Raw genomic sequence first — 27355 nt, 5'->3', positions numbered from 1 at the left:
TCACCTTTACAGGTAGGTGTAGGCTACCACCTCTAGCCTCAAGGGCTACACCTAGGCTACTAACATTACCTAAACCAAGCACTGGCATGCAGAGATGCCTCCAAACCTCGCCAACCTATCAAGATCTAAACCTCACCAACCGCTCTAGTTCTAAACCTTGCCAACCTATTTAGTTATAAACCTCACCGACCATCAAGTTCTAAACCTTGCCAACCTATTAAGCTCTAAACCTTGCCAACCTATTAAGCTCTAAACCTCACCAACCTCTCTAGTTCTAAACCTCGACAACGTATCCCACAATTCCACCCGAGTATCGTCTTACACGATACTACCTACGATCGACTACTCCCAGTATCGAATCCAGCCAACTCTTCCGTCAGACGACACAACCCAATGTTTACTTCTGGAACTTTCCGCCGTATGCAGGAACCGCGTGACCTTGACCGTGTGAATATGATTGGATGTTTGCAAACATGACACCAGTCACCTGACACGTCTCTCGTCTGCTGTACACAAAACTCTCCAACAAAATGGCGTCGACTGGCCTTGACCTTTTGAAATGTTGACACCTCGGAGAGCATTTTGCCGGCCCTTGAAAGTAGGTCACCAGGCTCCCAATTTAGCCACACTGGTGACGTCAGCTCTATTTTCGCGCCATTTTATTTAATTCGCCTCTTATTTCTTTCAAGATGGCTGAAGGCCCGGAAGTACCCGCCTGTTAAGCGTTTAAGCATATCTCATGATGTGAATGGTCTACAAGAAGTTATCCTCTATCTGGTTTAAGCATATCTCATGATGTGATTGGTCTACAAGAAGTTATCCTCTATCTGGTTTAAGCATATCTCATGATGTGAATGGTCTACAAGAAGTTATCCTCTATCTGGTTTAAGCATATCTCATGATGTGATTGGTCTACAAGAAGTTATCCTCTATCTGGTTTAAGCATATCTCATGATGTGATTGGTCTACAAGAAGTTATCCTCTATCTGGTTTAAGCATATCTCATGATGTGATTGGTCTACAAAAAGTTATCCCCTGCGACAGCCCAACACAAAAGTTTCGCGGGATTTAGACCGGCGCCTCGATATTTCCTTAAAGGCGACTACATTATTGACGGAGTTCGTTTGCCCAAATGATCAAATAAAACCGATTAAATCGTAAGCAATTTTCAGCCGGTGTAAATGTTGTATAGTGCATACGATACAGTCATAAACCAAACAAATGTATATAAAAACCCAGAATCTGTATGGATGTTTACAAAATAGAGATCTAAACGCCTGTACCTAAACTATTCCAGTTAATCTGACATTATGAAGATCTATAGCTAAGTTTTAGGCCATTAAAAAAACAGGTTTTTAAAACTTTTTAACGTTGTACAGAACTAATACAAGACGAATTTTTTGTTTCGTTTCGTTTTTTTTTTTTTCGGTTCGCTTTTTTTTTTCATTTTTTTCCCGTTCTCGTTCATTAGAGGACTCAGTGAGATAACAAAATAAAAAAAATAAAAAAATTCAATAACAATGTTGTGGAAAAAATAAATGTATTCAATCTGATTGTGTCGTATCATGTTGCGTTTGTTTCGTTTTTTATTGTTGCGTTATTTTATTGTATTTTGTTTTAGCTGTGTTATGTTTTAGTTGTGTTGTGTTGTGTGTTAGTTGTGTTGTGTTTTTGCTGTATTGTGCTTTTGATGTGTTGTATTTTAGCTGTATTGTGTTTTAGCTGTATTGGGTTATTTTTTGTATTTGTGTTATTCTTGTGTTTGTGTTGTGTTTCGTTTCTGTTGTTTTCATTGTATTCTACTCTGATTGTTTATGTTTTGCTTTTTTGAGTTTTAGCTCTGTTGTGTTTTAGCTCTGTTATGTTTTAGCTGTGTTATGTTGTTGTTGCTCCATCGCTTTGTTTTTGTGGGTTTTTATTTTTTTTTGCTTGTGTTTTGTAATTTTTGTTGGACAATTTCAATGTACTTTTCTGATGGTTATATAAATCTAAGACAGTATTGCTCGAATAACAGGTTTGTGTTATAGTTTATGGGGAAAAAAACAACTTTTAAGTGTACAATTTTCCCTGAGCTGTTGTTTAAAGTAAACAAAGATTTTGATGATCTATGAAATAATTATTGACACACTACAAGCTGATACCCCCCCCCCCGCCATTACAAAAAAAAACAACATTTCTTTAAATTTACATCATATGTTGCATTTCAATACACGCCATGGCATAAACCTTTCCACTTTACTACATAATACTTCATAAATTTAATTTAAAGACTATTTTAATGTTTAGTTAAATTGAAAAATGGACAAAAATGCCTTGTTATCGGAGATGCACTTATCTTAGAGGTTAGCAAGACTTTGATGCTTAAGAAAAGGGTCAAGACTTGACCTCAGCCAGACAGACATTTGTTCAGTTCTTAAAGTCAGTCACATTAAGCATAATGACAAGTATAATGACAAGTATAATGACAAGTATATATAACAAGTATAATGACAAGTATAATGATAAGTATAATGACAAGTATAATGACAAGTATAATGACAAGTATAATGACAAGTACAATGACAAACACACAGAGCCGGCGCCAGGTTATTTAGCGCCCTAGGCAAAACTTATTAAAACGCCCCATTTCAAACAAATTAATTACTAAAACATATGTATAACAAAAAAAAAATAATTAAAAGTGACATATTAATTTATTAATAATTGCATACACGTTATAAGTAGATATCAAAAGCGTATTTTACTTGCCTCCTTCGTGTCAAAAGTTTGTGCTAATTCTTTCAATTCCAGTTTGCAAGCGTAATCTCGTTTTTTTTTAAATTGTTGCTAAGTCCATGAGTCTACTTTGTGCTTTACGACCCCCCCCCCCCTTAGAAAATGGTAAGTGCTTCCGGGAGAAAAAAGTCTGGAAAAAAAAAACACTAGAAAAGAAAAGTTATTATAGTGTTGGGCTCTCTGCAGTCCTCCCAAGGTGAGTTCCAAAACGGAACTTACCTGTTTTAAGCTTGATTGTCTTTTGTTGTAATTGTAAAATGTCTATTACGACTAAGACTGTATGTCTACTAACATTAAATTATTGCAATCTACAACGGCTACTCATGTATTTGTTTTCAACTTGGATATTCTAAAAAACCTACCAAACTGTTTTGTTTAGAACTTAAGTGCTATACAATCTTTACAATAACTTTAAATTGTATTTATATGTAGCAGTCAACCTAAGGTGCAGGAATTTGAAATGAATATAAAGTTAAGGAACGAATTATCTCCCATTTGAAAATATAAATTACAAAATTTTATTCAAGGGAAATAACTTTAACAAGAATCGCTAAATTAACTAAATGCAACTAAGACATGCTTGAAAAGCACGATAAAACTATCTGATTTTCATTACGTTATAATTGTATTTAAGCACCTAGATTTGCAATGTAACCTTATGAAGAAAAAATATTTCACCTATTGAATACTTAACTGTAGGTTTTGTTTGAAAGTCTAAAAACGGTTGCTTTATAATACCATACTTCTATTCAATATTGATGGCATACATTACACACTTACCTGGATCTAGATCTAATAATTTTAAAAATTATTTATAATTTTGGATCCCTTAAGTAAAGGGACGTCTTTTTAGATCACAAAAAACACGGTTAACTGTTGTTGAAATAGAGACATTGCTAGAATTAATGATCAAATATTTTTAAAAAAATATAATTTGAAAAAAAACAAAGTTTACGGTTAGCTATAAATACCATCCTATTTATTATTATATATTAATGCTTTAAGAGTGGTAATATAAATTCCAAAAAAAACTAAAGATTTTTTTTTAAAACAGTAACGCCTACCTTTCTTTGTAGTGTGTTCCGTACTGAATTGAAATCATCTAACTTACGATTAACTCGACTACTCGATATACTCTACTACATTCACAACACATATCAAACTTCGATACCTAAACATAATTAACTCGATGCTCCAGAACTTCGACACCAACTCGTTTAACTTCACAAACCTCTACAAACGGTACTCCCAATCAACAACGATTTCACTGGACCTACTACCACACTTTAACAGTCAATATAATTCGATACCTTAATACCACAAGAATCAATACTCCCGAACTTCAGACCTACGATACTTCATCACCTACATTATCATTTCTCTTATTACCAATCAGATTCCACTACAAAATAGCCTAATAAAAAAAATGACACTTTAACACTTCTATACTTTATAGTACTTTATACCTATGAAACCATATCAGCAACAGCCTTCCGCCGTTACTCCCAAATCTAAACGATTCATCCAAACTTACCAAACGAGTAGGCTACAATACTTTGAACACCCCGTCATTACAAAACTCTACACACCAGAACAGATTTCTAATTCAAAGTCAGAGAAAACGAGACTTACAAGCCCTATTAAAATTAGATAACCTTTTGAAATGTTTGAAATTTAAATTACGAACTTATTTAATCGTTTTCTACATCAATTATGTGACACCAAATTAAAAAGGCAAAGTGACTGGTAAAAAGCGCCCCGACTTTTCCAAATTAGGGAGGTGGTGGTGCATTTTCACCATCGTGAATAAATATAGACCTATATAGACCTAATTTTGGGGGTGGGGGTGCAAAATTGATAGTTCGTCCTGGGTGCCGAAATAGATCGCTACTCCTTTATAAAAGTTATTAATTATTAGGTACTTTTTGATAATAGCGATTAAACATTTTGCGCCCCCCCCCCCCCCTAGGGATGGCGCCCTAGGCAACCACGCCTTATAGGTAGCGCCGACCCTGCAAACACATTAGAACCTGTTTCTATGGAGACCGTAAAAGATGATACACAACCAACTGAAATATTCAGTTGAACAAAACACATTGAGCTGAATGTTCATTTCTTCGAGTCAGACTAAAATAAAACTATGTGAACACTGGCTCTCCACACAGTGTGCATTTTTACAGGAGAAAAAAATGTTTTTTTTTTTCCCTCAGGAAGGTTATGTTTTTCAAAAAGTAAAGGGTGTCTCCATTTTAATCTTAACTTTAATAGCGTACCTGCACTTTCAACTTGATTAACTGACATCAGACGGGGAATACACGCATTTCAAAGGGGGGGGGGGGGGGGGGGGGGGGGAAATAGCATTCAAAGTCTACAGTGCAAAGAAGAGTAAGACATTCTTTCATTAAATTATGATTGCAGGTTTAAAAACAAGTCATAAAATGTCACACCAAGTTTTAAAAACAACCAACTTTTAGCTGCCCTGAGAACTAAGTGTACTACAGATAAAGGCTGTACGGCTAGAAAAATAAGACTAATCAGACGCCATTTCTACTGTTGTCAGGAGCGACAATATTGATTCGTCGAGTTCCCTCCCCTGTGTGAGTGAAATATGTAGGCCAGTATGAGAGTCAAACTACCGCCGCAGTTTTTATTTCGGCTTGTCAGTTTTCCTTGTTTTATTACACTGGTCAAATCAAGACTTTACTGTCACCTTAACATGACTTTACCATGACTTTAAAGTCACTGTCTGTATCTGTCTTTATCTTTATCTTAAGAGCTACACTTTTCATTCGTAACTTGTCATTCGTAGAGCCGTACTTGTCATTTGGGGAGCTGAACTTGTCACATCAAGTTATACATGTCATTCATAAATTTGTCATTCGTGAATGTTTGGTAGAACAAGACATGAATTTAGTTACTCATTCGTTTGTAAATTGTATCTGATCTTAGCTGAAGAAAAAAACATTACTAAAACATTATTAAAAAATGAGTGACAAAGCCATAGAAAGATGTCACGTCACATAAAACGTCACGCTTCTAGTGTGGTCACGCAGCGTGATAGGGTCACGCTGACATTTCTTGCTGTGATATGCTGATATGACAAACTAATTAGTGTTGATCAAGTTATCTCATAATATTCAGGTTAATTAGAGCACACATTTAATACCCTATGGATTGGGGCATCGTGGGGCTTCAAATATCTATTTAAAAAAACCTGGCAAATTGCCGAATATTTACTTAACGCATGGCCGACTTTTCCTAAACAGGAGCTGAAGATTCAACAATTTTACTTTCTATCATGGTTAAATGTAAGCCCGATGTGGATATATAGGCCAATAGCTATTATTTTAACTTGATTTGTGTATTTTATATGACAAGAAACTTGTCGGTAAATCTACATCGTGGTCCAAATATCTGAAAATCTATGTAATCTGTTACATATTCAAACAAGTCTTAGAATCGTGAGCCCTTGCCAATCACGATAAAAATAATGTCTCGGATTTTGTGTTAACAAGGTGGAAAAACTGTGTGTTACTTCCCTTTGTTTTAATCTTTCTCGCCTTTAATTGAATGCTGATTACTTTTTGTTGTGAGGTTATATATTTGTGCGGTTGTTGGTTTGAGTTTGTGTTGGTATTTTTTTGCGTGTTAGTGTGTAAGTGTATTTGTGTGTCTGTTATTTTACATGTTTGTTAATTTTGTTGTTGGTTTGTGTATGTGTATGTATGTGTTTTGTGTCATAGTGTTTGTGTTTTCGTTGTTTTACATATTTGTTCATTTCGATATTGGTTTGGTCATGTGTGTGAATATGTGTGTGGGTGTGTGTGTAAGTGTGTGTGTGTGTGTGTAGAGGTGGGGGTGGGGGATGGTGGGGTGGTGGGGTGGGGGAGTGGGGTGTCATTGTCATTTCCGGTGTGTTTTCGCGTGCTCTATTAGAGCGTCAACTGTGACCTGAGTTTCGACCTTGACCTACGACACGTGAAAGTAAGTATCACCGTCTCCTGACCTTCACTACACCCTACAACAACAGCGGGGCTATCCGTCGGTCCACTGACCATAACATTGCTAGCTATAAAGTATGACCACTGACCATAACATTGCTAGCTATAAAGTATGACCACTGACTATAACATTGCTAGCTATAAAGTATGACCACTGACCATAACACTGCTAGCTATAAAGTATGACCACTGACTATAACATTGCTAGCTATAAAGTATGACCACTGACCATAACATTGCTAGCTATAAAGTATGACCACTGACCATAACATTGCTAGCTATAAAGTATGACCACTGACCATAACACTGCTAGCTATAAAGTATGACCACTGACCATAACATTGCTAGCTATAAAGTATGACCACTGACTATAACATTGCTAGCTATAAAGTATGACCACTGACCATAACATTGCTAGCTATAAAGTATGACCAATGACCATAACATTGCTAGCTATAAAGTATGACCACTGACCATAACACTGCTAGCTATAAAGTATGACCACTGACCATAACATTGCTAGCTATAAAGTATGACCACTGATCATAACACTGCTAGCTATAAAGTATGACCACTGACCATAACACTGCTAGCTATAAAGTATGACCACTGACCATAACATTGCTAGCTATAAAGTATGACCACTGACCATAACACTGCTAGCTATAAAGTATGACCACTGATCATAACACTGCTAGCTATATAGTATGACCACTGACCATAACACTGCTAGCTATAAAGTATGACCACTGACTATAACATTGCTAGCTATAAAGTATGACCACTGACCATAACATTGCTAGCTATAAAGTATGACCAATGACCATAACATTGCTAGCTATAAAGTATGACCACTGACCATAACACTGCTAGCTATAAAGTATGACCACTGACCATAACATTGCTAGCTATAAAGTATGACCACTGATCATAACACTGCTAGCTATAAAGTATGACCACTGACCATAACATTGCTAGCTATAAAGTATGACCACTGACCATAACACTGCTAGCTATAAAGTATGACCACTGACCATAACACTGCTAGCTATAAAGTATGACCACTGACCATAACATTGCTAGCTATAAAGTATGACCACTGACCATAACACTGCTAGCTATAAAGTATGACCACTGACCATAACACTGCGAGTTAAAATGTACGACCACCGACCACTACATGTACTAGCTATGCTGGACAAAAACTTCCTATCAGATTTCCGACGACTTTGCCCATAATATTGCCAACCCTTCCCATGAGATTGCCGACAACCCTTCTCATGATATTGCCGACAGCCCTGCCTATCAGATTGCCGACAGCCTTGCCTATCAGATTGCCGACAGCCTTGCCTATCAGATTGCCGACAGCCCTGCCTATCAGATTGCCGACAGCCTTGCCTATCAGATTGCCGACAGCAGACCAGCTCGCCCCGGGTATCCCCCACAAGGGGCGACAACTCGGCAACAAATTATGCGCTAATAAGCCAAGGGGAGGAAATCAATGGAAGATACCAGGGGTCCCCGCAAGGTGAAGGACGTTCGACTGAACAGCAACACGTGGTTATGCGATAGCAGAATGCGGTGGAATTGTCTGGAATTTTGGCGCCTCCTGAACCTAGTGGTTAGTTTCGATTTGAAAAAACAAAGAGGTGGGTGGGTGGTTTGGTGGGGGTGGGGGGGGGATATGGGTTGATGATTGGGGGTTGGGGTTGAGGGACTGTCTGTGATTGGTTGTCACTTTCAGGCGGTAAACACAGTCAACACAGTAGTGATCAAAACTTGTGGGACCCCCCCCCCCTCCCTCCCCGAACGTCTAAACTTGCGGGACCCCTGATGTCAGAACTTGTGGGACCCCAAATGTAAGTCGCCGCAGTTAATTTTGTTATTAACAAATACTTGACGTGGCTTTACGAAAAAAAAAAACTTTCAATAATTATGTGGAAATGAGATAAGATTAGCTACAATCATAGCTACAATCATAGCCACAATCATAGCCACAATCATAACCACAATCATAGCCACAATCCTTTGAACTAAACCTGGCTTAACAAGAGCTGCTCAATTAAACAAGGCTAAAATAGTATAGTTCAACTAATGTAGGCTAAAATAGTATAGTTCAACTAATGTAGGCTAAACTAGAATAGTTCAACTAATGTAGGCTAAAATAGTATAGTTCAACTAATGTAGGCTAAACTAGAATAGTTCAACTAATGTAGGCTAAACTAGAATAGTTCAACTAATGTAGGCTAAACTAGAATAGTTCAACTAATGTAGGCTAAACTAGAATAGTTCAACTAATGTAGGCTAAACTAGAATAGTTCAACTAATGTAGGCTAAACTATAGAGGGAACTTATGTAGGCTAAACTATAGAGGGAACTAATGTAGGCTAATTTATAGAGAGAACTAATGTAGGCTAAACTATAGAGGGAACTAATGTAGGCTAAACTATTGAGGGAACTAATGTAGGCTAAACTATTGAGGGAACTGATGTAGGCTAAACTATAGAGGGAACTAATGTAGGCTAAACTATAGAGGGAACTAATGTAGGCTAAACTGTAGAGGGAACTAATGTAGGCTAAACTATAGAGGGAACTAATGTAGGCTAAACTATAGAGGGAACTAATGTAGGCTAAACTATAGAGGGAACTAATGTAGGCTAAATTATAGAGGGAACTAATGTAGGCTAAACTATAGAGGGAACTAATGTAGGTTCAGTGTAAACTAGCCAGGCTACACAAGTTAGGATTAAATCGGACACAATGCCTAATTTTAGCTGCAGCTTAATCCAGCTACAACACACACAAGATTAAAAGTATCAAACTTAGCTCAAACTAAGGTGAAATAAAAGTGGAGTGAGCTAAATCATCAACACTACTTAAGATGTGACTTAAGATATATCTGACTGATTATCTGACTGAGCTGATTTATCTGACTGTGGACAAACCCTGGCCTGACGTCTTTTCTATGACGTGACGACACAAAGACTTGCAAGCGTGAGCGGTCAGTGTGGAACGTGACAAAATGTAACAAATTGTGACAAAATGTGACTATTAGTATTTTTGATGCGAGCTTTTTTGACGTTTTTTTTGTCTCCCCCCTCCCCCCACTACTCCCCCACAACTTCCCCCCACAACTTCCCCCCACAACTTCCCCCTCACTACTCCCGCCACTACTCCCCCCACTACTCCCCCCACTACTCCCCCCACTACTCCCCCCACTATTCCCCCCACTACTCCCCCCACTACTCCCCCCACTACTCCCCCCACAACTCCCCCCACTACTCCCCCACTATTCCCCCCACTACTCCCCCCACTACTCCCCCCACTATTCCCCCCCACTACTCCCCCCACTACTCCCCCCACTATTCCCCCCACTATTCCCCCCACAACTCCCCCCACTACTCCCCCACTATTCCCCCCACTACTCCCCCCACTACTCCCCCCACTATTCCCCCCACTACTCCCCCCACTACTCCCCCCACTATTCCCCCCACTATTCCCCCCACTACCCCCCCACTACTCCCCCCACAACTTCCCCCCACTATTCCCCCCACTACTCCCCCCACTACTCCCCCCACTACTCCCCCACAACTTCCCCCCACAACTTCCCCCCACAACTTCCCCCCACAACTTCCCCCCACAACTTCCCCCCACAACTTCCTCCCACTACTCCCCCCACTACTCCCCCCACTACTCCCCCCACTACTCCCCCACAACTTCCCCCCACAACTTCCCCCCACAACTTCCCCCCACAACTCCCCCCATTACTCCCCACTACTCCCCCCACTACTCCCCCACAACTTCCCCCCACAACTTCCCCCCACAACTTCCCCCCACAACTCCCCCATTACTCCCCACTACTCCCCCCACTACTCCCCCACAACTTCCCCCCACAACTTCCCCCCACAACTTCCCCCCACAACTTCCCCCCACAACTCCCCCCATTACTCCCCACTACTCCCCCCACTACTCCCCCCACTACTCCCCACTACTCCCCCCACTACTCCCCCCACTACTCCCCCCCACTACTCCCCCACTACTCCCCCATTACTCCCCCACTACTCCCCCACTACTCCCCCCATTACTACCCCCACTACTCCCCCACTACTCCCCCCATTACTACCCCCACTACTCCCCCACTACTCCCCCTCACAACTCCCCCCACTACTCCCCCACTACTCCCCCACTACTCCCCCATTACTCCCCCATTACTCCCCCACTACTCCCCCCATTACTACCCCCACTACTCCCCCACTACTCCCCCCATTACTACCCCCACTACTCCCCCACTTCTCCCCCATTACTCCCCCACTACTCCCCCACTACTCCCCCCATTACTACCCCCACTACTCCCCACTACTCCCCCCACTACTCCCCCTCACAACTCCCCCCACTACTCCCCCCCACTACTCCCCCACTACTCCCCCATTACTCCCCCACTACTCCCCCACTACTCCCCCCATTACTACCCCCACTACTCCCCCACTACTCCCCCCATTACTACCCCCACTACTCCCCCACTACTCCCCCACTACTCCCCCATTACTCCCCCACTACTCCCCCACTACTCCCCCCATTACTACCCCACTACTCCCCCACTACTCCCCCCCATTACTACCCCCACTACTCCCCCACTACTCCCCCTCACAACTCCCCCCACTACTCCCCCACTACTCCCCCACTACTCCCCCATTACTCCCCCACTACTCCCCCACTACTCCCCCCATTACTACCCCCACTACACCCCCACTACTCCCCCCATTACTACCCCCACTACTCCCCCACTACTCCCCCATTACTCCCCCACTACTCCCCCACTACTCCCCCCATTACTACCCCCACTACTCCCCCACTACTCCCCCCATTACTACCCCCACTACTCCCCCACTACTCCCCCACTACTCCCCCATTACTCCCCCACTACTCCCCCACTACTCCCCCCATTACTACCCCCACTACTCCCCACTACTCCCCCACTACTCCCCCTCACAACTCCCCCCACTACTCCCCCCACTACTCCCCCACTACTCCCCCATTACTCCCCCACTACTCCCCCCATTACTACCCCCACTACTCCCCCACTACTCCCCCCCATTACTACCCCCACTACTCCCCCACTACTCCCTCACTACTCCCCCATTACTCCCCCACTACTCCCCCACTACTCCCCCCATTACTACCCCCACTACTCCCCACTACTCCCCCCACTACTCCCCCTCACAATTCCCCCCCACTACTCCTCCCCCCCCCACTACTCCCCCACTACTCCCCCACTACTCCCCCCACTACTCCCCCACTACTCCCCCACTACTCCCCCCATTACTACCCCCACTACTCCCCACTACTCCCCCCACTACTCCCCCCACTACTCCCCCCCACTACTCCCCCACTACTCCCCCCACTACTCCCCCACTACTCCCCCACTACTCCCCCCACTACTCCCCCACTACTCCCCCACTACTCCCCCACTACTCCCCCCACTACTCCCCCACTACTCCCCCACTACTCCCCCCATTACTACCCCCACTACTCCCTCACTACTCCCCAACTACTCCCCCACTACTCCCACCACTATTCCCTAACTGCTCCCCCACTACCCCCATCACTATTCCCGTCATTTCCTCTCCCAGGTGCCGTAAGAAAACACTGAAATGCATCAATAGCCGGCCTTTCCTCATCACAATCTGTGTTCTAGTCGTCGTCGAGTGCGCATGCGTGCTGGCTGAACTAATGGTGGACCTGCAGGGCATCAAGTGTGAGTAAAATTTTCATTTGTTGATTACAAACTTTCAGTTCTCGTAAAATTTTCATTTGTTGATTACAAACTTTCAGTTCTCGTAAAATTTTCATTTGTTGATTACAAACTTTCAGTTCTCATTCGATCACTGGAGCGGTGTGGTTGAGGGAAAGAGCGTGCAGGGGTTCATTCGGGGGTTTCTGGTTCAATTCCCAGTTCGTCTCTCAGGGACCAAGCTCTGATGGGCAGGTTCCAGGCGGCTGACCGAGGGCTGTGGGACAGAGTGGTCGAGTGGTATAGCATTCTATAGCCTAACTCCAATTCTAGAGTTTGAGTCTCGGGCTCGATTGTAGCTTGGCCACATATTTTCAAACCATAGAATCCATTCCGATGCCAAGATAAAAAGATCATATAAACTCTACTTCATCTGTCTTTTAAACTTTTGTCCAATACTTGCTACAATTATTTAAAAGCTTATATCAATCGCTTAGGGATCTCGAATACTTGTGGTCCTTGTTTTTTTGAGTGCGTGTGTGTGTGTGGGGGGGGGGTCCTTGCTTGTTAGTCTGTATATATTGTATAACTGCTGGACATAGTTCCAATATCGTTAAAATCAACTGTCTAGGGGAGCGTAAAAATAGCAGGATTTTAATTGAATTAGGACCCTTACAACTCGAGTTAGCTGATTAAATGTTATCAACGTTTTCCCCTTAATAACCCGCTGTACAATTTTTGTCTCTAATGGATGACTTCCCTTAGAGCTCTAATGCAGTGATCTCCCCTTCCAGAGCTTGTAGGTTACGTCCCTTTAGCCTCAGGGTCTTAGATGTAATATTATGTAGCAACAAATAACACATCTTACCCTGTCCTACCTGCAACTCTCCACCCCATCAGCACCTTCCCCACCCCAACAGCACCTCCCCCGCCCCACCACCTCCCCCACCCCAGCCATCAATCTAGCCTGGTGTCCCCTGATCTAATAAAAACCCCTCCCAAAACATGTTGACAACATTATTCTTTTTTCTCTCTTTCTATTTACATGTCATTCTGTTTTTGTGTGTCCTGTTTCTCTCTCTCCCCCCCCCCCCACTCCCCCCCCCCCCCCCATACACACACTTTTAGAGCCAAATTTTGTTTGGATTTCTAATCAAATAAAAAATTTCGAATTTTAAAATGTGAGCTCGCTGATTTGGCCCCGATTGTAAATTCTATAAACATCTAACCCCTCCCCCCCCCCCACCCTCCCCGTGTAGCCCAATCTCTATTACATCCCTGTCGTAAACATCTTTTTGTAGCAAGGATTCTCAAACCCCAACCTTGGGTGTTCTAGGTGGCAGGGCTGATAGGCTGTTGTCTTAACACACACATACACACCTGCTGTCAGATGCACGTGAGTCGGGCATCACGTGACTTCAGAGACAATGTGGATAGTGGAGATTTATTGTTGCTAGTGTGGGTGCTAATGTGGTAGTGGAGATTTATTGGTGTTAGTGTGGGTGCTAAGGTTTTGAATATCTGCGGATTCTATTTTAGCTACCACGCTGTTGTGAAGTTTAGAGATAGAAATCCCATGTTTTGATTAGCTACACATCTTTTTTTTTTTTTGTTGCAGTTCGATTTGAGAATGAGGAGAACGAGATCAACAGATTCGTCCTTCACCTTCGTGAGAAGTTCCCAGAAGCCTTTGCCAACGAGGACATGAGGTCAATGTCCGATGTGATCAATGTCCTAGAGCAGTCCTTTATATTCAGGACCAAAAATGACCTTCTGACCTCTCCTGACTGCGCCCCCTGTGTCTGCACCAGCAACACAACAGCGGCGTCAGCAAAAATGGCGGCCGGCGTCATGGCGGCCACACCCTCGTTGGACGCACTAGACACAAGAAACATAACGGCACTCCCGGGTTTCGAACCACAGCACACAGAACCCTTGTCTTTCACGGCTGATGCCGTCTCGTCATCGCTAAAATCATCAACCCCTTCTTCATCGCTCCAGCCTTCATCTTGGCTTCACACCTCCCCAGATAGCCACCTCCCGACCCCCACAACGGCACCCCCACATTCTGTGTTATTAACCACAGAGTCAACCCCTCCGTTTGATCCCCCCGCCTCCCCCACTCCACGCACCACGCCTAATCCATTCCTGTCCACGCCAGCGGATGCAATTGTTTCGTCACTTGACTCAAGCCTGGCGTTATTGAACACCAGTCGGGCCCCACCCCCGGGCGGCGCGCGCGAGAAGAGAGCCGCACTTGTTGCGGGTGAAGAGCCACTCCCAGGTAATCCAGTTAGTTCCAGACCTGTGGCCGCCCTAATAGTCTCCGTCACGTGGTCAAACCTCCACTCTTTCCTAGCAAACACCAAAAATACCGTGTCGCAATTTGTACGATTATTTAGCCTTAAAAACGAAAAAGACAACGAATTGGCCCGTGACTTTGCGGGATATTCTACTAGTACGGTCTTGGATACGAGATTAAAACCACAGATAGGAAATGTTTCGTATTCGTTGAGTTTGTTCAGATCTGAGAATGTTCCAGAAATAGTGCCCCATAAATCTGGCGCCCGGGGGCAGGGGGTCGGGAGGGAGATACGAGAGGTGTCATACAATCGATTACCGGGAGATACAGGATTAAGTATCGATCCACTGGTATCGAGTACAAAGGCGGACGTAATCTCGGGCCAGCTAACAACTTCAAGGAGAGGTGAAGGTCACAGGGCAAGGTCACAGCCATCGTATTTTCAGGTGACGGGGCGGGAGCAGAGGCGGAAACGTGCGGTGGGCGGGGCCACTGGATCCGCCCCTCAGACGTCAGCTGTCTCACAAAGCATTAGCCGCACAAACACACTAGCTACGTCATTTCCCATCACACCTACATCACCATTTTCATCGTGGTCAGCCCAAAACACACTGACGACCACGACGCTTCAAAACCCCGCCCACTTTTCACCAGCCACCAACCAACCAACCATCGTGGAAGCCACCGCAACCAATCATTTCACGGAACCCATTAACCCGACATTAACACTGACGTCACCGGATGTACAAACTAATTCCCCGCCTGTTCAGGCAGCCCGTGCGGATTTGGGATTAAACACCTTATCCGGATTAACCCCCGGCCCCCAGACGATTTCACCCTCGACTGACTCGCGGGTGTCTGACGTCACGAAGACGACCAGCGCGAGCCCGAGGAAGCCCGTGACCCTGGAGGACATTTTTGTCCTGCAGGTCAACAACATCATCGACAGCTTCTTCCTGGTGGCGGAGTTCGTGCCCAGCCACGCGGACGGTAACGGCACCAAGTACCTACAGTACGTGGACGAGTACTCCAAGGTCTACAAGTCTAGCAAGGCCCTGCACTTCGTCAGTCTCTCCATCCTCTCTGTCATGGTGCTCGAGGTAACGTCCCTTTGTTGCTAAGTTTAGAATTGTCACGTGGTGCACTGGACTAAAAGCAAGATATTATCGTACATTGGTAGACACGGTGTCATGAACAAACTAAAGCAGACGTAAGCTACTTGTGTAAGATACTAAGTATTTAGACAGACACATTAAATAAATATATTCAAATTCTTTAACCCAATTCAAAATGAATTATTATATACAGACCAATCGTTCAAAACAAAGCTGAACTAGTTTATCCAAATGCTTTAACACAAAGCTGATCCAATATATCTAGACATATTCTGTCGCACATAGCTTGACCAATAGTATCCAATTATCTGACAGAAGTTATCCAATCAAATTCTCTGACACACTGACGAACCAAAAACTTCTACAGCCCGAGGCGGCCTAAGCCTAACATTCCTTCTGTTGCCATAAAGGTCACGTGATGCCCATTTGATAGTTCCTCACATTTTTCCCAGTGACACTTTTAACGAAACAGCTGTGTTAGGGTAGCCTTAGGCTAGCACCACTGGTCAGTCTAACACGTGTGGGGTACACGTGGGAGATCTCCATATGACATATGTGTGGCATATATGACATGTGGCATATATGACACGAGCAACACGTTTGACGTATGTGGCATGTATTTGACATATTATGAGAAATATACGGTATATGTTTGATGTATGACGAAGTGTATGTCATATATATGTAAGTGTATGTCATATATATGTAAGGCTTATTTGACATATGAGACTCCAGGGATATCTTTGACGTGTCACATGTATGACATTTATAACATACGTGACATATATAACATGAGTGACATATATGACATGTATATTCCCCAGACAGCCATCAAGTTGTTTTGTACAGGCTGCGCGTTCTTGAAGAAGAGATTTGAGGTGAGTACGTGTAGGTTATACCACGCTCACGCGATTCGTGTCAGTGTGACATAACGAAGCTCAATACCCATGTCGCTATGTCGCCGGCATTGATTACTAATTGATCCAATTAACCCTTTCATTAATATTATTCTTTCACCCGCAAGAACAATCTGTTAATTACACCTCCATTCTGTTAATGGCTGTCTGACACAGTTGCACCTATCACAGCGTACTAACGTATCAAAATAAAAGGCAAATCATAAGACTCTATTTTTTTAATATTAATTTTATAACACAGTAGGGAACAGCCAAAATTTACAACTAAAAATGTACAAGATAATACAGAAACCAGCATTAGGGAAATCAAAGCCAAACTGCATTGAGAGTGTTAGCTGTGAATCACAGTCGGGTACCACACAGTACACTCCCCCCCCCCCCCCCATTAACCCAGCCCGTGGGTGCGACACGACCAAACACTTCCGGGTGAATGCGTTATCAACCAGCGGCGCAGAAGATGTCGATGACGTCACCAGAGCTCTCATTTGTCTGGCAATGGCTTCCAATGCAGCCCCTCCCCCTGCCCCACACACATTAGCAGGCCTTACACCCCAGCGTAGGCTGGCTCACTCCCGACACCCCACACGACACCCCACACGACACTCCACTGTCACACCGGCAGTGTGTGGTGACACAGCAGATGGGCGTATGCCGTGTAGTCGAACTCTGTGCTCTTGTCCTGGACGACCATTTGGGTCATCAAGTCCATCTCGTGTGTACTGAACGTTTCGCCTGGAGACACCGTACCATATATATATATATATATATATATATATATATATATATATATATATATATATATATATATATATATATATATATATATATATATATATATATATATATATATATATATATATATATATATATATATATGTATATATATATATATATATATATATATATATATATATATATATATATATATATGTATATATATATATATATATATCGATGGTCTCGGTCGCAAACCGTCTAACTCAAAAAAATTCGATTTTCTTTTTTTTACATAAATCAAAAGACAATATGATTCCCCATAATGACTGAAAATATTAGAGAAATCTGTAGAATGATTATTGAGATATAATCATTTGAACAAACCGCCTATTATTTCTAGCGCTAAAAATCTCGGCGCAAAACGAATATCGCTATATCTGTCAGTACACTTTTGATCGGGAACTCAGTCGCACGCCGCAATCACACAGTTTTACAGCACAGCAGTCACAGTACTTATAGGTAAGGATATTTGATTAATTATGTTCAGCTATTCTATTAAATTTTATCATTTTAAAGAATAATAAACAAATAGTATTTGTTTAATATAGCCTATTTCCAGATTGTCAATAACCAAACTGATTTGTTAACAATTTTTTTAGGCTAACACAATGCTTTGAAACTAGATCTTCATTCTAGAATCTAAATATCAATCAAAACAATATAATTCGAATTATATTTCCACAAGAATGTGCAATAAATTTAATAATTTGGATTTAATAATTTAGATTGAGGGTTTAGATACGTGTTAAGAAATGTTTATATGGTAGGTTAAAAAAAGGTTTGGCGTACATGTTCAACGACATGGTTAGTTGTCTTTAGTAAATGCTTTTATGATTAATTTTTCAACAGACAAGCCTATCTCAACACACCAGCTTCTCTCAACGTACCAGCCTCTCTCAACATACCAGCCTCTCTCAGCATACCAGCCTCTCACAACAGACCAGTCCTACCACATAACAGACCAGCCTCTCTCAACAGACCAGCTTCTCTTAACAGATCAGCCTCTCATTAACAGACCAGCCTCTCTCAACATACCAGCCTCTATCAACAGACCAGCCTCTCTCAACAGATCAGCCTCTATCAACAGACCAGCCTCTCTCAACACACCAGCCTCTCTCAACACACCAGTCTTACCACATAACAGACCAGCCTCTCTCAACAGACCAGCCTCTCAACATATCAGCCTCTCTCAACAGACCAGCCTCTCTTAACAGATCAGCCTCTCTCGACAGACCAGATTCTCTCAACAGACCAGCCTCTCTCAACAGACCAGCCTCTCTCAACAGACCAGCCTCTCTCAACACACCAGTCTTACCACATAACAGACCAGCCTCTCTCAACAGACCAGCCTCTCAACATATCAGCCTCTCTCAACAGACCAGCCTCTCTCAACAGACCAGCCTCTCTTAACAGATCAGCCTCTCTCGACAGACCAGCCTCTCTCAACATACCAGCCTGTCTTAACAGACCCGCCTCTCTCAACAGACCAGCCTCTCTTAACAGATGAGCCTCTCTCGACAGACCAGATTCTCTCAACAGACCAGCCTCTCTCAACAGACCAGCCTCTCAACATATCAGCCTCTCTCAACAGACCAGCCTCTCTTAACAGATGAGCCTCTCTCGACAGACCAGATTCTCTCAACAGACCAGCCTCTCTCAACAGACCAGCCTCTCTCAACAGATCAGCCTCTCTCAACAGACCAGCCTCTCAACATATCAGTCTCTCTCAACAGACCAGTCGTACCATACAAGACACCAGCATCTGTCAACTGACAAATCGTAAAGGCACCAGCATCTCTCAACAGACCAGCCTTTCACAACAGACCAGTCGTAACATTAAGGCACCAGTAACTCACAAGAGACCCGTCTCTCTCAGCAGATCAGTCGTAATATATAAAAAACCAATCTCTCTCAACTGACCAATCTTACCCTCCAAGATACCAGCCTCTCTCAACAGACCATTCTTACCATACAAGAGACCAGCCTCTCTCAAAAGATTAGTCTTATCCTACAATAGACAAGCCTCTCTCAACACACCAGTCTTACCATACAAGACACCAGCCTTTCTCAACAGATCAGTCGTAACATACAATAGACCAGCCTCAAATAACAGACATTAGACAGCAACCGCTCAAAAAGACCAGCCTTACCATACAAGAGACCAGCCACTCTCAAAAGACCAGTTAGACCTATCAAGAATTCAAAGCGACAGATATTCGTGCACTGCAGTACAAGCCTGATGCTACTGTCTACTTCTAAGTGAATTAGCAGATAGCTGGCTATTGCTAAGCTATGGTCGTAAGGTTATAAATCTCATCTGTAGCCCCTGTCAAGTTGTACAAGAGCAGAAAAAAAGATAAAAACTGTCATATTTGAGCACCTAAAAGCAAGTGATAAACACACCTTTTTATGATGATTTCCCTGATTTTAAAAATATGTTGCCATTTTAATTTTTCTTTATGTGACGTTTATTCAAAGAATAAATTTTAAAAATAAACACATTTTTTTGTTACATTTTTGTAAAATAAGTAAACATTTAGTCAGTATTAATGTGATTAGTGTGTTATGTCTCATTCATAATATATCTGACAATACGGTTTCTGTTTTTACTATTATCATTCTACAAACCCAGCACCCACCAGATTTAGTAAAATAAACTGTGAGAATAGATAGATGTAATAAATAAAGCATAACCTTCAACTGCTAACAAGTCTAGTGCTATATACAGACATAATGAATACAGTCGAAAGCGATAAAGCCATACTAAAACATCTCTACTAAATATTAAACTGACTCCATAATGTAGAATAAACTTAAATAATTAAAATATGAGCCCAAAACTATAATCTAAATATTATAAAATGTTAATTATAACTTAAAAACATAAACATAACTAAATATCACGTTCTTAGGACAAAACGAACGAACGCGGCTGAGACCGAAATTCTCGGCTCAAAACAGTTAAGTCTGCGCGCGCACAGATAGACGGTTTGCACCGAGAATTTTAGACCGAGCAAACCGTCTATCTTTTTAAACCTGCTATAATTTTGTAAATATCAACAAAACCCATTTTAAAACGCTACAGTATAGTCGGTAGAGAGTTTCTTCGGAGATATCTTTAAAAAAAATTTGTATTAGAGCGATCGAGAAGGAAATAATCAGTTTTTTGTCTCTCCTGTAAAATTTACATTTTCGGAGTTAGACGGTTTGCGACCGAGACCATCGATATATATATATATATATATATATATATATATATATATATATATATATATATACATATATATATATATATATATATATATATATATATATATATATATATATATACTAGAATACCCGTCATCCGTTGGATAACTGTGGGTTTCGGGGGTCATCCATCAAAAAACATCACGTCTGTCATAGCGACCCTTCCCGGCGCCCGGGGACAAAGTTTTCGATTTGAACCCCCCCCCCTCAAATTTTTGATGTGCACCCCCCCTCCCCTCAAACTTTCGATTTGAACCCCCCTCAACCTATCAATTTATTTTTCCAAACCATTTGGCGCCCCAACATATGTCCCCCCCCCTTCCCCCCTCCACCTCCCCCCGCCTCCCCTTCCCCCCCCCCCGCCTCCCCTTCCCCCCCCCCCCCCCGCCTCCCCTCCCCTACCGTCCCACCCTCCTTGGTACGCTACTGCAGTGTCACTTATCGTCACAAAAAACAGACCCCACATTCAAAAATATGTTTTTTATCTTTTAAAAACACCGATTTCGGACTATCCCTTCATATACTGACGTCACATGTGACCTACTCAACTCTACTTCACCTGCCCAGTGTCCCGCCAAGTCTCAGACAACATGTATTTATCGTTTAAAAAACTATTCCAGCCGAGCATGTCTCTGATCACACTATCCTTTCATATGCTTAGGACAAAGAAACAGATGAACTCTACTTCACCTGCCCTGTATCTTGCCAAGTTCAGATAGGCAACTTTATCATTCACATCTAAAAAAAAAATTGAAAAAAAAATTTCATTGACATATTGGTCTAGAACCCGTGCCAACTGCATGAGAGCCGACTACGCTACCATTTTAGCTATTTACTCGTGACGTCGCAAGTGAATTTTTATACTATACTTTGTGTCTCCTTATGCAACTTGATTTACGCGTATAGATTCTAGATCTAGATCTAAAAATAAGTCTAGTAGTACTAACTTTCAAATTAAATTTTATCTTAAATTAGCCAAACAAAGATTTATATAAAATAATTAAGGCCTGAAATAGATTCTAGATGTAGAATTTACATTAAGTCTAGATCTAGAATTTACATTGAGTCTAGTGACCCACATCTAGGCTAGATCTAGATTCTAGATCTAGGCTAGATTCATAACTTTCCTTCGATAGCTGGTCTTTAGATCTAGAGAAATTTATCGTAAAACTAAATGAAAAAGATAGTTGAAAATTGATATAAGTGTTGGAAATACAGCAAACGGACGTATTGTTTAAGTTATAGCCGGCAGAAAATTAGCTTTGCAACGCGTTAAACTTTTGAATGGGCCACAAAGTCTATGATGGAGTCCGCCATTTTTATTGTACAAAAAAGTAAACACAACAAGGGACGTCACTATCCCCACAAAGTTTATTCAAAGTATTAACATTTTTAAAAAAATACGGTTAATTTAACTATGAATAAATCAATAAATTAATTAACGTCTTTAAATAAATTTGTGATTAACAGTCTGTCTGCATTAAAAAATTATTCTCTACCTACATACTATTTTACAGCTCTCCAGATAGAGTCAAACATATCACAATAGTCGATCAGGCAAACAAACAAACAAACAAAAAAACAAAAAAATAAATATTCAAACATGTAAACAAACTTGACTTTTAGTAGTATACTAGAAAACCCGTCATCCCTTGGATAACTGTGGGTTTCGGGGGTCATCCATCAAAAAACATCACGTCTGTCACTCAGAGGCATAGCGAGCCTTCCCGGCGCCCGGGGACAAACTTTTCGATTTTAACCCCCCCCCCCCCAAGATTTCGATTTTCAACCCCCCCCCCTCAAACTTTTGATGTGCACCCCCTCCCCCCCCCCACTCAAACTTTCGATTTGAACCCCCCTCAACCTTTCAATTTATTTTTCCAAACCATTTTGGCGCCCCAACATACGTCCCCCCGCCCCCCCCTTCACCTCCCCTTTCCCCCCCCCCCCGCCTCCCCTTCCCCCCCCCCCCCCCCCGCCTCCCCACCCGCCCCCCCCCCCCCTCCTCGCTACGCTACTGCAGTGTCACTTATCGTCACAAAAACAGAGCCCACATTCAAAAATATGTTTCTTATCTTTTAAAAACACCGAAAACACCGATTTCGGACTATCCCTTCATATACTGACGTCACATGTGACCTACTCAACTCTACTTCACCTGCCCAGTGTCCCGCCAAGTCTCAGACAACATGTTTTTATCGTTTAAAAAACGATTCCAGCCGAGCATGTCTCTGACCACACTATCCTTTCATATGGTTAGGACAAAGAAACAGATGAACTCTACTTCACCTGCCCTGTATCCTGCCAAGTTCAGATAGGCAACTTTATCATTAACATCTAAAAAAAAAAAAATTGAAAAAAAATATCATTTTTACTTTCTCGTATATACGTAGTATAGAGAAAGTATTGTAATCGTGCAAAAAAAAAAAATCGAGATTTTTACAAATCTCGACGTTTTACACCTCACTGATACGGAAAAACATAATTTTGCAATCTTGTCCGTATGTCTGTGTGTGTGTGTGTCTGTCCGTGTGTGTGTCTGTCCGTGTGTAAACACGATAACTTGAGTACCGTTACAGCTAGGTTGATGAAATTTCATATATAAGTATTTTATCAAAATCGTAGATCCGTATCAACTTTTGAGCGATTTCCGATAACCGGAAGTGGTACTTTTCCTACTTTGAATTTTTTAAAAGCCTATAACTTGAGTACTATTTCAGATAGATAAATGAAATTTCACATGTAAGTAAAAGATCTAATTCTCTACCTTCTGTTAAATTTTGAGTAATTTCCGTTGACAGGAAGTAGTAATTTACGCTACTTCCGATTTCTCAAAAAACTAATGTAAATTTTAAAAGTACTAATAATATTGCGCACTATTATGCGCTTTTTTATTTCGCGTTCACTTGGTGTGCAATTAATTTGTCTACGAGATTTTATTCTATTTTTAAAACTTTAAGTATTTAAAATGGATTAAAAATCATGTCTATAGCCCGAGTTCCCATCCCCTGTTATTTTATATAAAAATATTCGAGAAAGTTTAGGGGAGATCACTACCGGTTTTTTTTATCATTAACATCTAAAAAAAAAAAATTGAAAAAAAATATCATTGACATATTGGTCTAGAACCTGTACCACTCGCATGAGAGCGGACTACGCTACAAACTTAGCTATTTACTCGTGACGTCACAAATGAATTTTTATACTATACTTTGATGCAACTTGATTTCGAGCGTCTAGTCTAGAAGTAGTAACTTTCAAATTAAATTTTATCTTAAATTAGCCAAACAAAGATTTATATAAATAATTAAGGCCTGAAATAGATTCTAGATGTATTAAGGCCTGAAATAGATTCTAGATGTAGAATTTACATTAAGTCTAGATTTAGAATTTACATCGAGTTTAGTGACCTAGATCTAGATCTAGGCTAGATTCATAAATTTCCTTCGACAGCTGATCTTTAGATCTAGAGAAATTTATTGTAAAACTAAATGAAAAAAGACAGTTGAAAATTGATATAAGTGTTGGAACGTAATAAATACAGCAAACGGACGTATTGTTAAAGTTATGACCGACAGAAAATTAGATTTAGAACGCGTTAAACTTTGGAATGGGAACACAATTTTCTTCGATAGACGCCGCCATTTTATTGTACTAAAGAGTCAACAAAAAACTCTGACGTCACTATCAAGGGACGTCACTATCCCCACAAAGTTTATTCAAAGTATTAACATTTTAAAAAAAATACGGTTAATTTAACAATGAATAAATCAATAAATTAATTAACGTCTTTAAATAAATGTGTGATTAACAGTCTGTCTGCATTAAAAAATTATTCTCTACCTACATACTATTTTACAGCTATCCAGATTGAGTCGAACATATCACAATAGTCGATCAGGCAAACAAACAAACAAACAAAAAAACAAATAAATATTCAAACATGTAAACAAACTTGACTTTTAGTAGTATACTAGAATACCCGTCATCCGTTGGATAACTGTGGGTTTCGGGGGTCATCCATAAAAAACATCACGTCTGTCACTCAGAGGCATAGCGACCCTTCCCGGCGCCCGGGGACAAACTTTTCGATTTTAACCCCCCCCCCAAGATTTCGATTTTCACCCCCCCCCCCTCAAACTTTTGAGGTGCACCCCCCCCACTCAAACTTTCGATTTGAACCCCCCCTCAACCTTTCAATTTATTTTTCCAAACCATTTTGGCGCCCCAACATATGCCCCCCCGCCCCCCCCCCTCCACCTCCCCCCGCCTCCCCCCCCTCCACCTCCCCCCGCCTCCCCCCCCCCGCCTCCCCTCCCCCCCCCGCCTCCCCTCCCGCCCCCCCCCCCTCCTCGCTACGCTACTGCAGTGTCACTTATCGTCACAAAAAACAGACCCCACATTCAAAAATATGTTTCTTATCTTTTAAAAACACCGAAAACAACGATTTCGGACTATCCCTTCATATATTGACGTCACAGGTGACCTACTCAACTCTACTTCACCTGCCCAATGTCCCGCCAAGTCTCAGACAACAAAAACGATTCCAGCCAAGCATGTCTCTGACCACACTATCCCTTCATTTGCTTAGGACAAAGAAACAGATGAACCCTACTTCACGTGCCCTGTGCCCCGCGAGGTCCTGAAAGTCAACCTTATCATTCACATATAGGGCTTAAGAAAAAATAATTGAAAACGTAAAAAAAAAAAAAGTTCTATTAATGTTTATGACACTGGCTTTAAAATTTAGCCTTCATTCTCCAAAGCAAATTTTAAAATGCTTTTCTGGCATATCTAGCCCTGGCCACCTATACCATGTTTAAATAATGTGAACACCCGCCATTTTGCTCGTGGTAAACATGGCCTAAAAATGGTAGGAAGTCATTCGTCCGGTCCGTACGCCATATTGTTGTTAGCAGCCGACCACGCCTCCAAGTTAGTGAGTAATCCTACTATATCTAGATATAAAACCTAGATAACAAAAAAATCCCATGTATTCTCGAATTAGATGATCATTGAAGCTAAACAAAGATTTATATAAAATAATTAAGGCCCGAAATAGATTCTAGATGTAGAATTTACATTAAGTCTAGATCTAGAATTTACATTGAGTCTAGTGACCTAGATCTAGATCTAGAATCTAGGCCCTAGGCTAGATTCTCGACAGCTGATCTTTAGATCTAGAGAAATTTATCGTAAAACTAAATGAAAAAGACAGTTGAAAATTGATATAAGTGTTGGAACGTAATAAATACAGCAAACGGACGTATTGTTAAAGTTATGACCGACAGAAAATTAGATTTAGAACGCGTTAAACTTTTGAATGGGAACACAATTTTCTTCAATAGACGCCGCCATTTTATTGTACTAAAGAGTAAACAAAAACCTGTGACGTCACTATTCCCACAAAGTTTAGTCAAGGTTTTAACATTTTAAAAAAAAATGGGTTATTCTGCGTAGGAATAAATCAATAAATTAATTAACGTCTTTAAATAAATGTGTGATTAACAGTCTGTCTGCATTAAAAAATTATTCTCTACCTACATACTATTTTACAGCTATCCAGATTGAGTCGAACATATCACAATAGTCGATCAGGCAAACAAACAAACAAACAAATAAATATTCAAACATGTAAACAAACTTGACTTTTAGTAGTATAATAGAAGATATATATATATATATATATATATATATATATATATATATATATATATATATATATATATATATATATATATATATATATATATATATATATATATATATATATATATATATATATATATATATATATATATATATACACTTTTCTACCAAACTTTGTGACGTTTCAACTGACCTTCCTTGGTCATGATGGTCGACAGCTCGTCCACATTCATCATACCTGACCCTCTCCTGTCCAGCACACGGAAGGCTTGTACAATCTGCGAGCAGTCGTCTCTCGGGTACCTGCAGGCAGGACAGGTCTGGTTGTCATGACAACACAGGTATCCGCAGGTACACCTCCCCGTCCAGCCCTTAACTCTACCAGCCTTAAAGCCCCAACAATTCCCATCGCTAACCCCATGTCTCCCATCGTTATAGACCAAGTGACGCCCAATCCCAGTGACTCCTATCATTATAGTCCCAGCGACCCCCCACTCCCACCCCTCCCCCACCTACTCAGCGCAGTAATTACCTCCCCTTGAGCTTGAGCTTGGTGACGACAGTGACGAAAACATTCTCCGGCACATACAGGTCAATGTTGCCTAGGGACACCATCTGCAGGAGACGACAAAACCTGGAGGTTCAACATGTTTCACAATAGTTGGCTAAACCTGGAGGTTCAACATGCTTTACAATAGATGGCTGAACCTGGAGGTTCAACATGCTTCATGATTGTTGGCTAAACCTGGAGGTTCAACATGCTTCACAATAGATGGCTTAACCTGGAGGTTCAATATGCTTCACAATTGTTGGCTAAAAATTCTAGGTTTAAAGCTGAA

The 27355-nt window shown here is 41.5% G+C and overlaps 1 protein-coding gene and 1 long non-coding RNA gene across 2 annotated transcripts in view; one reads left to right on the top strand and one right to left on the bottom strand.

Annotated features, from left to right (window-relative positions):
* LOC131938628 (uncharacterized) overlaps positions 1–27355 on the top strand; it is an 89882-nt gene that overhangs the window by 39950 nt on the left and 22577 nt on the right. Inside the window, exons 4-6 of the mRNA XM_059296734.1 lie at positions 12407–12531; positions 14126–15909; positions 16749–16802. Coding sequence (XP_059152717.1) covers positions 12407–12531; positions 14126–15909; positions 16749–16802 — 1963 coding nt within the window. The remainder of the gene's footprint in view (positions 1–12406; positions 12532–14125; positions 15910–16748; positions 16803–27355) is intronic.
* On the bottom strand, positions 17445–27134 carry LOC131938645 (uncharacterized). Its single transcript, XR_009386319.1, has 3 exons — positions 27049–27134; positions 26710–26819; positions 17445–17573 (listed from the first exon to the last, which is right to left on the bottom strand). It is a non-coding gene; the product is annotated as an uncharacterized LOC131938645 (long non-coding RNA).

Source organism: Physella acuta, unplaced genomic scaffold (genome assembly GCF_028476545.2).
Source record: "Physella acuta isolate Inbredline_101_S28 unplaced genomic scaffold, ASM2847654v3 ptg000254l, whole genome shotgun sequence".
NCBI classification, from domain to species: domain Eukaryota; kingdom Metazoa; phylum Mollusca; class Gastropoda; family Physidae; genus Physella; species Physella acuta.
This window is presented reverse-complemented; position numbering and strand designations above follow the sequence as displayed.